The sequence below is a fragment of the Xiphophorus maculatus genome, chromosome 7 (genome assembly GCF_002775205.1).
Source record: "Xiphophorus maculatus strain JP 163 A chromosome 7, X_maculatus-5.0-male, whole genome shotgun sequence".
NCBI lineage: Eukaryota > Metazoa > Chordata > Actinopteri > Cyprinodontiformes > Poeciliidae > Xiphophorus > Xiphophorus maculatus.
In genome coordinates, this window is record NC_036449.1 from 8,968,537 (window position 1) to 8,982,269 (window position 13,733).

The 13,733-nt window shown below is 39.9% G+C and overlaps 1 protein-coding gene across 2 annotated transcripts in view; it reads right to left on the reverse strand.

The window, feature by feature from the left end:
• Positions 1-13,733, reverse strand: part of znf385b (zinc finger protein 385B) — a 61,628-nt gene that overhangs the window by 23,591 nt on the left and 24,304 nt on the right. For both annotated transcript variants that reach the window (XM_023337292.1, XM_023337291.1), the window contains exons 2-4: positions 13,053-13,190; positions 12,797-12,940; positions 12,514-12,627 (exon numbers count right to left, since the gene is read on the reverse strand). In XM_023337292.1, coding sequence (XP_023193060.1) covers positions 12,514-12,627; positions 12,797-12,940; positions 13,053-13,188 — 394 coding nt within the window. In that variant the 5' untranslated portion in view covers positions 13,189-13,190. The remainder of the gene's footprint in view (positions 1-12,513; positions 12,628-12,796; positions 12,941-13,052; positions 13,191-13,733) is intronic.

A 13,733-nucleotide genomic window follows, 5' to 3' on the forward strand; every position in this document is an offset into this window, starting at 1 on the left:
ATTGAGTCAGACAGTTGCCACGGGTTTTAAATTGATCACAAAAAAACCCCAAAAACATCTTTATTAGATGAACTTTTGTTTGAGACTATAATTATTCCAAAACTAGTTAATATGAAGGGGACATTTCCCTTTTAATTTTTTTTAAATGAATAGACTAGAACTGAAAACACAAAAAAAGGATATTTAGTCCCACGAAACTCTGAGCTTTCCTTCTCCTAGTGGGACTCCCAGGATGCATCCTGATCAAACGCCCGTACTTCCTCAACTGACTGTTTTACGGAGGGGCAACAGGTTCAACTCAAATTGCCCCCGGGGTGACGAAGCTTAATCACCCTATTTTTAAAGGTGGAGCTCAGCCACTCTGTGTGTGAAGCTAATTTCAGCCATTTGAATCCAAGATCTTGTTACTTTGGTCTTCGTCCATACTTATCTCCTGATCACAGATGAGGGTTGGAATATAGTCAGACCAATAAATCTAGTGTTTTGCTGTTTGGCTCTGCTCTTTTTTGCCACCACAGGAGACCAGAGCAGCACCTGTACAGCTGCAGATGATCTGTCTATTCATGCCACGCTCCATCTTACATTAACTGTGTTTCCATTGACCATATAATTGCGCAACTTCACATTTTGAGAATAAATTCGCTTCATGCAACCAATTTTGAAAAGACTCTTATTTTTTAATAAGTTTTGGCGCTAAGATGAGGTGGATTTGTGGCCGTATCAAAACTGGTTTATTTAGCAAAGGTGCAATGGAAACATTTTTCGTCATCACGGCGTGGCATGTTTCTTAGTGACATTGCAGGAACAAACTTGTTCACATGTGATTTTAATTGTGTCTTATATTTAAAGGAAACACCACAGTTGCACTTTTTTTTTTTTGACATTAGCGGAATATTGACAAAGTTTTGTGCACAATTGTAAAGGAAACTCAGCCAATGACTTGAATCAAAATGCAGGAACTCTTCTTCTTGAGATAATGACAGACCCCTGGCCCAGAAAGAGAAGTTCAATTCACATCGCAGTTGCTTCACATTTTGCCTCTAAATGCGATTTTCAATCGTTGTCACTTATTGGTTTTCAAGAGAAATCAGAATCAGCTAACGTTTGTATTAGCAGGTCGGCGCTTTATAAAATTGGATATTCAAAATCGGTCTTAGAATCTCTAATCGGATAATCTGTAATACCAAAATAAATATATATATTCACAATCCATACATAAAAAAATAAACCTGCTACATTTGTGTCACATTCACCTGCCATAAAAATGCAAAGTAGAAGACGCAAAGGAACAAACATTAGGAAAAATGTGATGTAATACGGTTAAGGATGCATATCTACTTCTTGGCAGTAAGAAACTTAAAAAAACAAACACCTAGGTGCAATTCAAACCTCATGGCCTCACCAGGGGGAAAAAAAAGTATAAAAAATCTAAATATAAAAAACAGGACACGCTCAGGAAGCACAGCTTGCCTGATTAACATTAACCTAATAAACCTCTAAAGTCTCTATGTCTGAGATCTGGAAGAGAGAGATGAATCACTAAATCTGTGGCAACTTTTATAGCCAGGAGACGGCGAAGACAGTACAGCTGCAGTTTGAGCTCTTTCTACAGACTCAACTTCTAAATTGGGACGTGACTGAAATCCAGTTCACTCGTCTTCCTCCATTGTTAATAAGAAAGAAAGTTGGAGCTGAATATCTCCCCTGCTTTCTCCACTGATGTCATAAAGAAAAAAACCTCAAACTGGACCCGTTTGTGACCTGTGTCACTTTCACCATCCTCCAGCTGCTTTAAGCTGCTTCAGATGAAACCTGGAACCAGACCAGACATTAATCCACCAGTGATCCTGATGGAGGAGAGCCAGTCGAACTGCCTTCATCTGCCTCTTACACATTCCTTATGCAGGGAGAGCGGGCGCCGGCGTCTCGCAGAAAGAGGGGCGGATTTGGTGATAGCAGCATTAGACATCACTATGCATTATTATTATGCAGGGAAACACAGATTAGCATAACAAGCCTGTGTGTTTCTAAGTAGGTCACATTCAGATCCTTCTTCATCCAAAAAGAACACACATGCACAAGCATCCAGCAGACCGATCAGGCAGATTAAAGCAGACAGGAGCCCTCCTGTCTGAGACTCGGTGGAAACCAGTAGAGACGTGCAGAAGCACTGAAAAATACACATGTTTTGTTTTTTTTGTGATGTTGAAAGTTGCAAAGACAAACTTCCTGTTTGTGTTGAAAGGCTCAAATGTAATTTTATGTTCTCAGGGTCATCATGGCTCACACCTAAGACAAACTGATTTCAATCTCATCCGTTTAGACAGACTGCGCCTGACATTCTCTGGGTTTTAAAAAAGTAATAAAATCTAATCACTGAATCTATCTGTTGTCAACAATTTCAACTCACCTGTCACTGAGACCCTGGAAACTTGCAAGACAAAAGGCATTTGCCCACAAGATAATAAGTCGCTGGAAAATATTTACACATTTTTAACTTTTTTTAAAACTTTTTGTTAAGCTGTATTCACAAACTTTGGCATAAATAATTAAATAATTCTAAAAACAATTTGAAGAGGAAGAGAAAAGAATGGTTTACGAAAACTTTTTCTCGGTGAAGAAAAGCTTCCTCCCGACGTGAAGTTGCCGTAACCAGGTGTGAGAGTGAAGGTGTTGTTTCCACGGTGATGTGCGCTGCTGGTTTTCGGCCATAAGGTTTTGCATTCAAAGGCTTTAATCTTCATTTTACCTGACCAGAGCATCTTTGTTTCACGTGTTCATAAAACTAAGCATTGAACTTCGGTTACATTCTGAACTTAATTAAAAAAAATAAATAAATAAAAGTCATCTGAAAATGCCCCCAACAGCAAAAAGAGTCCCATTCTTCTTTCCATTGATAAATAGCATCTATTAATCAATTTAACTTCCCTTTGGGATCAATAAAGTATATCTGAAACTGAATTGGACCAAATAAATAATCAAAGAGAAAGAGAAACTGTTTGGATGAGGTATAAAAACTTTGTGCCAGTGACAAATGGTTCTCATTGCCTTGGCTAAAGATGGTATTTATCATATTTTGACAATAAGATACTTTTCCCATGTTATAAATGAAATAACCTTGTTTTTTTTAAATCAATTTTATTAAATAATTTATTTAAACAAGCCCCTATATTTTGCTGAAAAGTTACTGGTAAGTTAGTTTTGTCTCATTTAAAATGCACTGAGACATTTGCATTAGAAACTAGACCACAAATACTATTTTTGCAGTGAAGCATTTTTATTCAAATTCAGCACCAAATCCAACTCAGACTGACAACTGCAGTCTCAAAAATATTTAATCCCTCTGAAGAGAGTTTTGCAAGAGAGAGAGCACACATTTACAAGTCAGATGTGGCCACATGGCGCACCTGATGCAGCCAATCAGGGGGCTTGATTAGTAGCATAGGAGGTGCAGAAGATAAAATACTTCAATCATTCAGGTTGACAGGAATATTTCAGTGCATCTTAATGTGGCTAAGACAAGAGAATGGTCATAGCTTTACAGAAACAGATAGAAAAGGAAACCAAAGGCTCTCAAGGGCACTAGAGAAACAGATGGAACAGCATCTTAAAACAAGGGTAGATTTTCTTTGTTTTTATATTTGGTACTTACTGTCGTTTTCTTTTCCAAAAGACGAGACTATAAAGCAGCAAAAATGCTCATTTGAAATTCTACAAATTTGTTGCTTCTGACTTTACAATAATTTCAAGACATACCATCAGATGAAACGGCTGAGATTTATTTCTATATACGTACAGTTGTGTGCCATGGGGCACTGCTGAGACAGATTAAATAAAACCTGACAGAAAGTGGGACAAGGGAATCCACAGTGTGTGCTTTGGTGTGTCCCATGAATGCACATGTTGCACTGCGATGATGAGAAGCAGTGTGTGGGTAATCACAGCCGTCACGCTATCCATAATGAGAGGAATTTCATGGAGACAGGCTGGAAGTGAACCACAGATTGAGGACTGAATGCAGATCCTTTTCAGCGAAGGTAAAAGGAAAGACTCTGGTGGAAATATGACTGTAGAGATTCCAAGGCATTTCTGGTTTTTTTGGTCTTGGCATTCCTGGAAATCCGTCTTCTCTCAGCAAGTCTCGTTTCCAGGTCAAGCACACGCAGCGAGATCATGACAGGGGAGGGGGAAAGCGAAGCATGGAACGCTGCACAGTGTGTTGCACTGTTTGCAGCAGAGATTTGATGAAGGCAAAATTTTTTACAGTTGTCTAACCAAAAATTCAACCTCTACTGTGTCGATATCTAAAAAAAAAAAAAAATCATAAAATGAAGAGACGAACCATCTTAATTTTGGATAACTGACCTGGAACAGAAACGCAAAGATTTCTTAAAGTAAGAAATCTTTACGTTTCCTAGTTTAACTGGCTTTCATTGAATAATTCAAATCATGCTGGAATTTACTTTGAAAAAAAAGAGCTAATATTATAAGAAAAACTAGCTTTGGTTTTAATGGAAAATCTGATAAATGACGTTGCCACTTAGGCTGCTGTCAGAAGCAGTTTTCTTCACTTGTCACTACATCTTTTCTTCAAACAGCCAACCAGAAAACATTGGAGATTATTTCAGCTTTCTATCAGATTTTTGTCAAGATTTTGACCATAATTTATAACCATTATAATTTGTACTTACATGCACAAATAACGGTGACAGAAAATGGCAATCTGGTGTTTTTTATTTGTATAGAAAGGTCCTAAAAACCTCATAATTAACTGGTTAATGTCTCAGTGTTTACAAGATTCAACAGTTTCAACAGGTGAGTTGATTCCACGATTTAACAGTGGACCTAAGTTCAAAGTTCACATCGGGGTTATGGCCTCTGGGGCTAGCAATTGTCAACCCTCCTTCAGAAAGCAACACTGACAAACGCGACACACCACCTGTCTGCACACACAGCGAAAGAAATGCTCAAGCCAGACACAGACAGGAAAAACAACGAATGTGGAGATGAAAGAGAAAATAAACCCAGGAAGAATTTCCTACCTCGACTCTGGAAACTACTCCACATCACGGACAGTCAGGCAGCTGTCTCACCTCCTCCAGCGCCTCCACCTCCTGCCTCTTTGCTCATCCATCTGCTCCCACGGTAACTATAAACCCATCGACGAGAAAACCCAAAACAAACAGCGGAGGCTCGCCGTCTGACTGCTGGAGCGTGTGGATGTGGGGACACGCGTGTGGGAGGGTAGAAGAGGGCGAGCGACGGACAACCGCGGAGAGACAGCGCGAGTCTACAGCGGGAGCGAATCACTGAGGTGACGCTATGCAGGGTGAGCAGTGATGACATCCCCCTTTGTCTCAATGGAAATCCCTATTTCTCCCTCCCTCTGTGTCTGTGCGGCTCACGCGCTCCGCTGCTTCGCAGCATCACGATTTGGAAAGAAGAAAAATTGAAAAAGGGAAAATAGACACCCAATGGGCTGTTTCAGATAATAAAAAAACACAATTAAGGTACTTTGTAAGTGTTTGACAATTCAGTTTAAATCAGAATCACAATTAATCCCAAAAGAAAATTAAATGTTGTAACTCAGACTATCCGAGTTTTCTCAAAGTTTTTTGTAAATTGTGATGGCTGTGGGTAGGAAGGATCTGCTGTAGCAGTCAGTGTTGCAGTGATTCTGAAGAAGCCTCTTGCTGGAAATACTATGTTGTTGTCCGTTTTCCATAATGTTCTTCGTTTTATGTTTGATCATCTCCAGCTGTTTCTGAACAATCCCCAGAACAGAACCAGCCTTCCTCATCAGCTTGTTGGGCTACTTTAAATCACTGGCAGAAGAGATTACACTCTTCACAACATCTGAAGACCTGAAGCAACTTCCCGCAAACCTTGAAGGATCCAGGCATCCTGCTCTGTCTCTTATTGTAGATGACCCCACTGTTGCGTTTCCTGTCCAGTCTGTTGTCCAGGGCAGAAGCAAGATATTCGAACTCCTCCACTACCTTCTGAAATCTACAATCATCTCCAGTTTCACTTGTTTTTATTTTTTGTTTGTTTGCTTAATTAGTTTCTTGGTTTGTTTTGCCTCACTTTGGTCCAACAAACGCAGTTTTAAATATGCTTCACTAAAATTGACATCAACAGTGTTCACATCCAAACAAGGAATACTGTTTCTCCCACAAGCCACTAAACGGTCCACCAGATCTCTGTACTCAGCATCTTGTCCATTCTCAAGACACACAGTCATCAGAGTATTTCTATAGATGGAGATATTCTGAAATGTGTTGAAAGTGTACAGATTAAAAATGAATAGTGAGAGTACAGTCTCTAGAGGTGCTCCTGTGCTGGTTGGACACACACAGTCGTTCAAGTGACGTAGTAAATCAATCTGAAATGAACTGGGCACAGATGTCTTACGGTTTTCTTCTTTCATTTTGAGTATCAGATAAACAAAGAAATTTTCTTTGCTTTCCAAACTGGCTAATAACTCGCTTGCCTTGCTTGACACAACCAGTCATTGCAAAGCAGCCGTAGAACATCACACTACTACCATATGTCAATAAGCTCCACTTTTATTTTGCTTTACTCCAAGAGATCCACATTTTCCATAAAATTACACTTTTGTCCCATCGGTTCACATAATGGACCATCAAACTACCAAAAGATTTGGGACGTTATTTGGCCAAAATATAGTTTCAGATGTGAGACCAAATGTTTGGGCACAGGTATCAGCTGTGAAAGCACTAAGAGTCTCAGGACCTGCGAACCGAGATCCAGCAGACCTAAGAAGCTGATGCTGATCGAATCTGACCTGTCCTGGATGTTTCAGCCATCATATTATGCTGTGTCTTAGTTAGCATTAACCCGGTATGACATGTTCTTTGGTTCAGAATGTGAGTCAGGTGGACCAAGTAATTGGGGTTCAAATTCAGTCGTACCGTACACTGTCACCCAGGCCCCTCCTCTGAGCCTGCTGTCATCGCCATACGGCCCTTATGAGTGTGAGAATCCGTCAGCGCGGTCTATTCATACACTGCTGAATACATCAACCAAACACTGCACATCAACACCTGCTCAAACTCTGCATCTCTCTCACACACACAGAGAAACACACACACACACACGCCCACACACGCACACATTGATGCCATGCATGTCTATTAATATCTGTCCAGCTCACAGCTCATTATGAACAGTGAACGAACGGAGCAGCAAAACTGACCTTTATTAGCCAAGGAGAGCTAATTGATGCCAGCCTGTTAAAAACAAAAGATGTGAGCACACTCTTTAAAGTGTGTGTGTGTGGGGGGGGAAACAAGCCTGAACTGTGAGGTTTTCTGGTGAAAGGGAGAGCATGAAGGTGAAATAGAAAGGAAAGAAAACAAGAATAAAGAAGAAAAACAGGCTGGTGAAATCAGATCGAGACTGAAGCTGTGATACTGTAAATGTTATTGGTCTCATGTGAGAGAGGCTTTTTATTTGTTCTGAGCATGTGGATCATGGGAATTCACTTCTCTCATTATTGATTCAGCGTGTGTGTGCGTGTGTGGGTGTGTGTTGGCGTGGGGGCGTGTGTGTGTGTGTGTTCACCATTAGTCAAGCATGTTTGTTTGTGGAGTCCCTGCTGCCCCCTAGTGGTTACAGGGAAGTAAATACGTGTTTAAATAGAAAACTTCATTTCATTTTATATTATTTCACAGTGATTCTGGCCTACCTCTAGTAAATATGATTTTTTTTACCTGGTTTTGTAGTATTATTGTGTTCGTTTAATTTATATATTTTCTTAGTTTGGGCATTTTTACATGTTGACCTCTCAAAGGTCATGTAGTTTTAGTTCAAATTTGACAGTTTCATTTAAAGAATTTGCCTTTTTTTGGATAAATTTTTTTCTACCAGACGTCAAAACAGGCTTGTATTTTAAAATGGCAGACATAATTTTTACATGAGCAAAATAGAAATCTTGAAGAAACACATAGCTAATGCAGTTTGTAGTTGTTTTCATTAAATAACTTTGATTTTATTTCTGTATTTCCTGGACTCTTTGTGAATGGGGAGAATGTATAATACGTATTGAGCATTGCAGCTATAGCTCTGTGTGCTTTATCACTGATAGGATCTTTTATTTACTTTTCTAAGAAGGATGTCCTAAGAAGTTTTCCACAAAAACTTCCTACATCTCTTAGGAAATCAGCCGCATTGAATTCAAATGATATCATCCCAGCTTTCGGTGTTGTTGCAGTGAGGCATGCAGCGCCATATTTTAAGACAACGCTTCTCTTTTTCTTACCACTTGTTTTTGAAATTTCTCTGTTTCACTTTCAAATGTTAAAATTAGCAGCAGTGCTATTTTTTAGTCAAATCGTAGCACTGTGCTTTAATATGTTCAGGCATAAAAACAAACTTGTAAGCAGCCCAGTAGTATGCCTTTGACATTGAAATTAATTATGATTAGTTTTAATTATTACTGGTAAAAAATGTAGCATTACTATTTAGTTAGTATAAACATTTTCTGGTTTCTCACACTCTTTGCATCTGCAGAAGGTGAGATGTATATCAACCACCACGGTGTGCAAAGTGTTAAATTTACTGTAGCTGCATATCGCATTTTATTAGTGTGAATGTAAGGATTTTTTTGAAGGTTGTTTTCCATTTCAATCTGTGCAGAAACAAACAAATCCTCATCCTCCAGCTGTCCTCCAACTATGTTTACGTCTAGCCAGATCTTCAAAATAATCTCCTTTGTCTGACTAACTTCTTACTAGCTTGGACTATCAGCATTGCAGCGAGTGGTCTACTGATACAGCACAGCCTAAGTAATGAGTCTGTTTTTGTTTTTTTTGCAGTTCAACAAGCAGTAAAGGCAGTAAATTAACCACAACTTCCTCAAAGCCTTCATGATAAGATCCTTAAGCATACAGACCTTCAAATGTAAGATTTTAAAACAACAACATCTTACAGTAGCTCCTGAACCTGTTCAAAACTGCTTGCTAGTGGGTCAGTTTCACCATTTAATTCAAGTTGCAGGATACCAGACCTCTAGAAATGCAGTTTGAGATCACTGTTTTAGATCAACAAATAATAAAAAAAAGTTAAAGTCTACTTTGTTGTGGCCAACTTTCCGCTATGTATTATTTTAGATGAACTTTTTTACAAACAACCATCCCTTATCTCTCCCCTCCCAGTCTTGTTCGGTGTTTCAGAGGTTCAGTCCCTGCAATCTTCAGGCAAAAATAACCTGTTCTCAAACCAGCAAAAAACGCCAATTATGAAAAAGAGTTCAAATAAATCTAGCTGAAAATACAGTCAGCTGGGGGGTTACTATAATTAAAACAATGCACGATAAATCGGTACGTAGTTACTGAATTTACTGGATATTATGTAAACATTATTGACTGAGGAGCCCTGGGGGGTGACGGCTCGTTCTTGGAGCATGGATCTGTGCATTAGCAGTGATGTCATCTGACCTGACAGATGACATCATCTGTCAGGTACCTACAATGACCTGCAATGACCTGCCAGGTCATTGTCACACACAACACCCTTACATAGACACCCACAAGCAAAATACACTCCTTCTGGCCTGGAGGAGCACTGAGTTCAGGCCAAAGAGCTTTTCATGGTAGAGAGTGTCTCGTAATGGACAGACAGAAAGAGAGCGACACACTCATTCAGTCAGTCTGGCTCTCTGTGTGTGTGTAGAGATTTAATCTTTAATCAGTGTTATTGTAGCCTGCACACTGATATGGAGACACAGTATGTAATTACAGCTGCTGCACACACACACACACACCCCACAGCACAAGGGTGTGTGTATCAGAGTGAGATTTCCTATCTGACACCGATATCCCACATACAGAAATTTCATTGAAGGAATGAGCAACACACAACGATTGCTACGTCACTTTTCTGGAGTGCTAATTGTGAATATAACTCTGTAGTGTTTTGGTTTTTATTTTAATCAATATTCTAGACTACAGTAGATTATAATGGAGGTGTCATGACAGCAGGTTTGTGTTGTGATTAACACAGTACTGGACTTATGCAGATATGAGCAATGTGTTGCAGAAATGTCAGAGTGGTTTCATAGCAAAGCCGTGTCCCAGTTCGATGGCCTGCTGCTGCCTGCTCCACTTAAACTCCGTTACATCTCAGTATGTTCTTACTCTGATGACCTGCAATCCGACTCAGTGGGAGTGTGCCTGACTTTTTGATGATGCTCTGAAGCTCTTCCAGACACATCTAACCAGAGAGCAGAAGACGGCTGGGGAGATGGGATGTGCTTCAGCTGCAAGTCCTCTAGTGGTGGATGCTCTGGTAATTGTTTTAGGATGCAAAGGTCGATAAAAATCAAGGTTTCAATCAACTTAGAGATCTTAAATGGTTCCAGAAATGCTTTCTGAATTCGCTTTAGCAGATTAGGTATTACTATTATTTAGATGTCATCAAAATTGGCAACAAAAATATAAGATTGTAATAATTTATGCTCTTTTTATAGGTTGCCAATTTATGTGGCCACATTATTCAGGATTTAAGGCCGTCTGTTTAGGCAGCTCCAGTTGTTATAGAGTGTGTTTGACACATATTCAGGGCATAACCATTTTCTTGTGTGGAGTCTGACACAGAGAAGTATGAAATGTCCAGTTCTTCATACCTCAAGTAGAGAAACAGTTTTCTAGAGTGTGAAAAAAAAAAACAGGGAATCTAAAATGAGCCCGGACAAATTCATCTGAGCTCAGCTAAAACGAATCAAAAAGATAAGAATAGCTCATTTAAGTCAGAATAATCTATGAAAAATAAGTTAATATAATGTAATACTACATAAATTATGCAAGATAAGCTAAAACAAAATAGTAAGCCAAAACAAAATAAGATTTAAAAATTGGAAAATAAGTAAGCTAAGAAAAAAAAGAAATAAGTGAAGCCAAGACAGCACGAAATACGCTAAGCTAAAGCAGAATAAACTAAACTAACCCCCCAAAAAATCTAAATACCACAAACTAGGAGCAGATAATTAGCATCTCAAAAGTTCAAATAACACCTGAACTATGACCTCAAATCCAAAAGGAGTTACAAATGAAGCTTCTAACAACAAACCTTCACTTGTGAAAAATGTCATTTTGGATTTATAAAGGGTCATATTCACAGAAAATCCAACATAAATTGTGTCCTATCAGGTTTTGGACTCAATCATGAGATGAAAACAAAACAGACAAACACACACACACTGACAAACACACCCCAACACATTCTCTGACCTTTCCTAGGGGGCAGCAGCTGTTAACTAAAACCCAAAGTCATTTTCACCCAGTAGCCAGGATCTTAATTTTGCCTCTGCTACCCACCAAAATCTGCATGTCTCTCAGAAAACAACAAGCATAACCAGCGCGTCAATAGCTTGAAGATCCACCGTTAGCAGCACTCACCCAAACTAGTTTTTGTCAGTATGACTTTTCCAGTCTCCAGGGGAAAAAGCGTACACATGCATAAAGCGTACACACAGAAAATGTGCGGCGCCATATTTTACGCACAAGTCGGCATGTATAAAAATGAACTTTGCGTTTAAACGTAAATGATGAAACTAAACCGAATTTATCCTCAGACAATAAGCTGACACGCACACAAAATAAAGAAAATAAAAATAAAACCATGTGAAAACCTCGCTCAACAAGTTTGATTATTTGATTATTTTTAAGGCGATCAAGGTGTGTATACAATCACACGTATATAAGTAGCTGCGCAAAGGAACGGCCTAATTGTGGCACAGCGCTTTGGCTCTGATGGAGAACATCGCCAATGGAAGGATTCAGAGGGAGCGATTGATCATATTGATCTGCTGGAAAATGTTGATTGGTTGAGTGAGATAGTTTGAGCACCATAACCCTTGTGCTTTTTGAATGTACTGGAGAACTGTTTTCCGCTGCCAGTGATTTTATAGCAGTAACCTTGTATGATATATTAAAAACAAAAACAGCTCTTGCTAAAATCTACCTTGTCTGACTTCGCTGCTTGGCTCTCCACAACCTGCCTCCATGTTCCCAAACATGATGCTGTGAAATATGGCTAAACATCTCTAATTCAGATCCTTGTATCAAAAAAAAACCTTTGCTCTCTTGTGGAGAGATTTTTTCAGATTTCTTGCCACATTCATTCCGACAATAAATCTCTCTTGTACGTTTACAGGCAAGACACGAGTCTTTGGCTTCTAATTTCTCTGTTGTTTTTAAAATCTAACATGAAATTGGAATCCTGTAAAAATCTGAGATGTGGCTTTTGAGGTGATTTTATTAGTGTGAGCATTGGTTGGTAAAGCTCTTTTCTCCTTGGCATCTTGCTAATACCCATGTAAACTCTAGACTTCATGTTTCTCTTAATTAGCACCCTCTGAATGCTACTTTCCTTTTAAAAACCAATGGAAGCAAAAAATGTGGTTAGTTTTTTTCCCGATCAATCTATCAACAGTTACAATAAGCGCAGCATGCCAGACGTAGCAGAAGAACGAGCCGCTTTCTGTCCTACCTGCAGTCGCGCTGGAAGCACTGAGGGCTCGATTCAATCCCCCAGTCTGAGTCAGTCCTGCAGGCTGGCAGTGAAAGCCTGCAGCTGGATGAAGCGACCTGGTCTGAGCTCCAGCTGGAATCAAAGACAATAACATCCACTAGAGCTCACAAAAAGCTGACAAGTGATTTTCTTCTGCCACTATGGCTAGCGTTGCTATTGATACCAAAGCTGACAACAACATTCCCACATGGAGATTACTCTGGAGGCTCCTGCTTAATTCAGCCAGCAGCACTAACCCCACCTGCTGCCTGTTGTCGTGTCTGCCCCGCCTGGAGCTGCTTCACTCTCCGGAGGTGAGACCTGCCGTTGTAGTGCAGCTGGGCCTGAGCAGTGGAGGTCAGCTGCAGGTTACACACTTCACACAACGAGTATGTCCCGCCCTGGCCTGTAGGAAAACAGCAAGGGGAACAGGCGGAGGAGTTGGAGGGGGTGAGTGTAGCTGCAGGAGAGGTACCAGGAGATTTAACGCACTATTAATCTTGGATCACAACAATCACCTGGAGATGGAGTCTGCTGGACTGGGAGAGGGAGGGCTGAAGGTGTGGGTGTGTCCATTAGCTCCTGACCCATCGCTCCAAAGGCAAAGATCTGCCCGCTCTCCAGAAGCAGAGAAGGGCTCAGTGGCGTTTTCATCACTAAGAAAAAACAGGAGAAATGGCAATATATATTTATATATATATAAAAATCTGTAACAGAACCACTTCTATATTTTGTAATGGATAAGCTCTGATTCATAAAAGGTAGAGAAACAGCTGTCATCCTGACAGAAAAGTCAACATTTCAATCTCAAGTCCTTTCATGTGTTGAAGAATAAATTGGGTAAAAACAAAAACAGCAACAACAACAAAACAATGCTGACAGATTTGCAACAGTGATGTCTGACACACCACTGCTGAAGACAGCATGAGGGTGAAGGTGACACCAAATAACACTAAATTAAAGCTCTCTTTGAGACAGAGTGGACGGTTAATCCGCAGACAGAAGGACAGACAGGAGTGTGGACTGAATGACACCAGATGCAGCAAACCCTCAAAGGGAAAGTGATGAAGTAATGAGTAAGAGGACAGACGAAGGGTGACATATGTGGACATATGTGCATGTGGGTATTTGTGTGTGTTGGTCAGTCCGTGACTCTGTCCATCTGTCGTCCCATCAACTTTGCCAAGTCACATGACCAC